The sequence below is a fragment of the Gossypium raimondii genome, chromosome 3, assembly GCF_025698545.1.
Source record: "Gossypium raimondii isolate GPD5lz chromosome 3, ASM2569854v1, whole genome shotgun sequence".
NCBI lineage: Eukaryota > Viridiplantae > Streptophyta > Magnoliopsida > Malvales > Malvaceae > Gossypium > Gossypium raimondii.
Window position 1 is genome coordinate 60,162,558 of NC_068567.1, and position 5,953 is coordinate 60,168,510.

At 30.5% G+C, this 5,953-nt stretch overlaps 1 protein-coding gene across 1 annotated transcript; it reads left to right on the plus strand.

Moving 5' to 3' along the window:
- Nucleotides 1-3,792: 3,792 nt before the first annotated feature.
- Nucleotides 3,793-5,437, plus strand: LOC105796226 (uncharacterized). The gene is made up of 2 exons (XM_012625799.2): nucleotides 3,793-3,914; nucleotides 4,236-5,437. The coding sequence occupies exons 1-2, from the start codon at nucleotides 3,860-3,862 to the stop codon at nucleotides 4,490-4,492; spliced, it is 312 nt and encodes a 103-aa protein (XP_012481253.1). The 5' UTR covers nucleotides 3,793-3,859; the 3' UTR covers nucleotides 4,493-5,437.
- Nucleotides 5,438-5,953: the final 516 nt, after the last annotated feature.

Consider the following 5,953-nt stretch of genomic DNA (forward strand, 5'->3'; position numbering starts at 1 on the left):
TCATTTGCAATATTATCGTACCACCATTTTACATATATATTACATACACAAACAATTATATTAATTCAATATGTAAATAAATATATACAATTGAATCAAAATTAAAATTTAATGTGTACATTTGAACCACAATTAAAGTTATGTATTGAATTGCACATTAAAACAAAGTTCATGTGCGGTTTCGATATTAGATGCTATGTTTGCCAGTGAACCAAGTAATGATACATAGCCAAAAATGTAGGCTCATTAAGGGATAGATGTTGGTCACAAGTTTTAAAATTGCTCCATCCCCAGGGTGAGGATCAAACTCTCAACCACTGGTTAAGATAAGAAAGACCCCTTACTATCTCACCTAACTACCGTAATTAGAATTCGATTATTTTAACCAAATGAGAATAATATATAGTAAATAAAAAGGTAGGACTAGGTGAATGCCTGACTTTTTCCATCTTCACATTGAATTATCCTTTGGTTGTTTCTTCTCTAGCACCAATGTAATAAACAAGAGCTAAATCCTCAATTTTGGGGTGCATAAAATCCGGTAAAAAATTAAATAAATGTACTTAATTGCTAAAATACAAAATAAGGTCATCTCTATTCTTTCATCATTCGGTCATTAATTTGCAAGTAAAAACAAGGATTAGCTAATAACCAAGCAAACATTTAGTTTAAATTAGTAAACATCATCATAATTTTATATATTATAAAGAAAATTATCTTCTATGATCACTTTAGTTTTAGATTTCAAGAGTGTATACTTGGATTTTCAGTATCGGTATTCATATTGAGTTTCGATTAAATTTAGAGTTGAGTCAAATCGGACTCTTAAAACGAGGGACAAAGTTTTCCCGAAGCTGTTTTTTCCTTTTACATTACTCAAACTCAAAACATTACTTAAGAGACCTTAGCTGATACATATCTTTTAAAATGTAAGTATTATTGGAAAAATCTTTGTTATTGTTTAGTCCCTTAGACCCTATGGTGAAGGAATGCACATTGGACTTGGACCATATTGCAATAAAATCTTGTTTTATGGACCAAATTAAACTAATTATAAATGCAGTTGGTACATTTATAAAGACCCATCTTCTTCAGCCACATAAAGTCACATGGCTAACAAGCTCTTGCTCTTATCTAGTTTAGGGTCGAAAATGAATAATTTGATTGTTATATATCAACCATCCAATTGAGAGACCATAATTGCTATGGCAACCATAGCCACAAGTGCTTCAAAGTTGATTGTTATATATCATACTAGTTTTTTTCTGCATCGATTCATCGTATAAATGTATTAATTAAAATAGGTTTAAATACTCATCTAACTTCTAAATTTGTCACTTTTTTAAGTTCATACTTATGGGGTTTTTTTCTTCTTAAATTAGTATCCGAATTTTAATTCCATCAAGAATTTTGATACTTTTTTAACACCGTTAAATTTGGCACACGTGTCAATTAACAATTTATTGTGTCAATTAATATTGATAGAATTTCATGAAGATGAAGATTGGATTCCAAAATTTGTGTTTGATTTTAATGTATTTTGATTTATAATTTTAAAATTTTTGTTTAATTTTTAAATTTTAAAATTTTAAATATAAAAATAATATTTTTGTTTAAATTAATTTTTGTAATTTTTTTTAAAATTTTAATTCATTTATAATTTATTTATGATTATTTATATATTTTTATAATTATTAGATTTTTTTATTTTTTTATGAAAAATTGAATTATCACATCATCAATGACATGTGTAGAGGTGCTCATGGGCCGGGAGGCCAGGTTCGGCCCGACGGCCCGCCCGAAATATGAGAGGGTTCGGGTGAAAATATAGGCCCGAAATATAGGTTTGGGCAAAAAAATGAGACCCGTTTAGAAAACGGGCCAGGCTCGGGCACCACTTTTTTGGCCCGAGATTGGCCCGGCCCGACCCGAATATAATAAATATATATATTTTTAATTTTTTTAACTTTAAAATATTTTAAAATACTTTTTTTATTTTTATTGTTGACACCATTTTTTGATGAAAATGGGGTCGACTTAGATTTTGAAAATGAAAACGGGAGTCGCCACCAATCCTTTTTGAGGTGTGACTGGATCACCTTGAAAAGTGGTTGTTTTTAATAAACGATTTACTTTTATTAAAACAATGATTTTGGTCCACGAAATTCAAAAAAAAGGGGTTCGGGAGTCGGTTACGCACGATGAAGGATTAACACCCTCGATATGCCAAAAAATTGGTACCTAGTTGATTATTTAATGTCTTAATGTCGAAATGCTGAAAACTTTAAAGAAATTTAAAATACAATCCTTAAAAAAACTCGAATAGCATGGATTAAAATTCAAGAGAATATTTTGGTAATTTGTTTAAATGAGAAATCGAAACCCAACACCTTAAGATACGTTCCTCAAATTTTCAAACGCAAAACATTGCCTTATTTTGAAATTTTTAAAAGGATATTTAGCCATTTGGTTGAACGAGAAAAATCGACACCCAGCACTTTAGAGCATGTTTTCTCGAATTTCCAAACGCGAATGAAAAATGCTTGTTTAAAATATATTTAACAATCTTGGATTAAAAAAGAAATCAATACCAGTAAGTTAGGACACGATCCTTTTTTAATTCCCGATATCGTTTAAAACTTGAGTTTAGAAAGATTCGTGTCTTTAGATTTATTGTGAAAATAGAAACCCAGTAAGTTAAGGTACGATCTTCTCGAATCTAAACACGAAATGCCATTTTTTAAAGCAAATTTTGTCATATCGAGCAAAAGAAAACACAAAATCGTAGTAAAGAATGTAAAAACAAATTACATTTTTATTATGCATGGTAAAACCATAATAAGTATAAAAATGATACGAGCAATAGCAACAATATAAAAGATCAAACCTACAATATATAAAATAACAAAATATAAAACGAATAAAATCAAAACATACATTCAAAATAATAATGAAAATAAAATAAATAAATAGTGAATACAATTAAAACGTAAAAGGTATATATAAATTAAAATATGTATGTATATATATATGTATATAAATATATATAAATTATGCTAATAAACATAATATAAAAATATGTGTACATATATTTACAAAAGTTAGAAATATGTACGTGTATATGTATTATAAAAAGCATGTATATTATAAAATATATATACAAGTGCATATATATAACAAAATTTGAAGTTTAAAAAAGTATAATAAGTAAATAATAATAAATAAATAAATAAATAATAGTAATAATAATATTAATAATAACAAAACAATGGTAAATAAAAGTAATAAAGATAATAATATTATAGCAATGATGACGTTAATAATAATATAAATAATAATACCAATAATAAAAATAATGATAAAATAGCAAAGATATGAAAAGGGACTAAATTGAGCTAAAAACAAAATTTCGGGGCAAATTCGAAATAAATAAAAAGGTAAAAGACCAAGATGAACGTGAGAACAACAAGAAGGGGACAAATGGGAAATAATCCCCACTCTCCAAAACTCGCAGGTTCAATGGGGACTAAGCTGGAAACCAAAACAAATTAATGGGGCCAAATTATAAAAACACTGGAGACCATATTGCGCTAAGGCGCAAAAGGGAAGGGACCTCATGCGCAAATATTCCTTCCCACACGAAAACGCGCGGATCCCAGCTGTATCGGGTCGGGTTTGGGCCGATCCAGGCCTAAACGGCGTCGTTTTGCGCCTGGAGAGCCCACCCTAAAACGTCGCCATTTTGCTAACAATATAAAAGCCTAATTTTTTTTTCTCATTTCAGCAGTTTTGTTTCAAAAAAAGGTTAGAAAACTTTCTTTTCTCTCTAGCTTCTACTGGCCATTGCCCAGATTCCGGCATGGGGGTCGTCGTCTGCTACCGTCGGCCACCGTACACGGTGGCCGGATTTCAAGGTAAAAAAAAATTTCCCTCATTTTTTTATTTTATATTATTGATATCTAAAATAAATGAAAAAATAAGAGATAAAAAAAAAACGCGAATCTAATAAGAAGAAAAAAAAAACCTTTAAACTTGCTTTTTGTTTTTTATTTCAAATGTTCATAGCAAAACCAAAGAAGAGAAAACTCTTCTTCTTTTTACAGCAAACTCGACTTTTTGCCGAAAAGAAAAAAGAAAAATCCCCCCTTTTACGGTAGATTTTCATGGCTCTTATAGCCATTTACAATTTTCTATTATTTGCTTGTTGTTGCTGCTTTTTTTTTGCTTGTTTGCAGGTGGGCAGTTGGGAGCGGGTGAGGAGGCCGTACGGTGGCAGAGTAGGTGGTGGCAGCGGCGCACAGGGGGCAGGTGGTTGAAGGCTAAAGGTCAGAAGACCCTAGGAGCGGCGCCTAGGGTTCTTCTGTTTTCTGCTAGGTTTTTTTGTTTTGGGTTTTGGGCTGAGGTGAGGCTATTGGACCTGTTAGGGCAAAATGTTGGGCTTGCTGTTTGTTGTTTGGGCAGGGCGAAACTGGGCTGCTACATTTGTTTTTAAAATAAATTTTTAGTGTTTATTAAAAAAATAGGCTGGGTCGGGTCGGGCTCGGGCTTAGGAATTTTTTCTCGGGCTGGGCCTAGATAAAATTTTATGCTCATATTTCGGGCCGGGCCCGGGCCTAAGACGTGGGCCAAAAATTTTTTCTGTGCCCGGCCTGACCCAGTCCATGAGCACCTCTAGACATGTGGCACAGTCTTAGAGTGCCACGAGTGCAAAACTTAACGTTGTTAAAAAAAGTACCAAAATTCTTGACAAAATGAAAATTCAGGTACTTTAGGAAAAAATAATCACAAGTACCAATTTGGGAGAAAGTGACAAATTCAAGGGTTAAATGAGTAGTTAAGCCATTAAAATATATTAGATAATTTTACCTTTTATATATATATTTTTGGAAAATATGATAAAGAAATTGACACGTCATATTTCTTAGGTCAAATATTTTAAAACTAACAAATGATATTAGCAGGTCAAATGTAAATATATATATATGAAAATTTTAATTATGAAAATACTTAAAGTAATAAATAATTCTAATTATATTATTATTTAAAAATTAAAAATTATTGGGTGAACTACATTAGTAGTCGCTCAATTATTAGTAAATTTCTTTCCTAATCACCTAACTATGAAAAGTTACAAAATGGTCACTCAACTATTCAATTTTATCTATTTTGGTCACCCATCTATCTTGGATTTTTGGGTGCTCCCGTTTTTACATTAGCTAGTTGGTGAACAAAAAAGACAAAATTGAATAACTGAGTGACCGTTTTTTTAACTTTTTATAGTTTGGTGATGAAAAATAAATTTACTTAATTGAGTAATCATTTTGTAATTTTTCATAGTTAGATGATAAAAAAATCATAATTGGATGATCTCTATTGTAATATACCCAAAATTATTAGTGTGTAAAATCAAAAGTGATTCAAAACACTTTAAAATGTACATAGGGAAATTTTATCAAAATTGGTGGGCTAATTTGACTTTTTCTAATGTTTCATAGGGAAATTTTATCAAGATTTCTATCCAACTCTCAAAATCTAAAAGAAAGATTCAATCAATCAATGGAGTTATGGCTTTATATTTGAATCCAACAGTTCATGTTGAGATTTTCTTATAAAATTATGAGAGGCATGCTTCACATTCGCACCAAATAATTGAGGGCTTCTATCTTTCTTTTGAAAAATGAGAAGAAGAAAATTATTATTATATGAATTTTTGTGATTTTGGGGCTTCACACTTCAATGGGAAAAGTGTTTTTGTTTCCAAACATAAAGGTAGATTGAGTTTTAGCTCGATTGATATGAGTTTTGTTGTCAATGTAGGAGAATGTGAGTTCGAGTGTGCTGCAGTGCATTATCCTTTTATTTATGACTTGGGAAAGAACTATGGGTAGTTCTAAATTTAAAGGACTAATATAAACAAAAAAAGTTTAAGGACTAAGTTAAAGAAAAATTACCA

What these genes read in the sequence shown, in the direction of transcription:
- LOC105796226 (XM_012625799.2), top strand. Translation starts at nt 3,860, where the DNA reads ATGGGGGTCGTCGTCTGCTACCGTCGGCCACCGTACACGGTGGCCGGA. An exon ending in CACGGTGGCCGGATTTCAAG is followed by an intron (nt 3,915 to 4,235) that starts GTAAAAAAAAAT and finishes GCTTGTTTGCAG; the next exon opens with GTGGGCAGTTGGGAGCGGGT.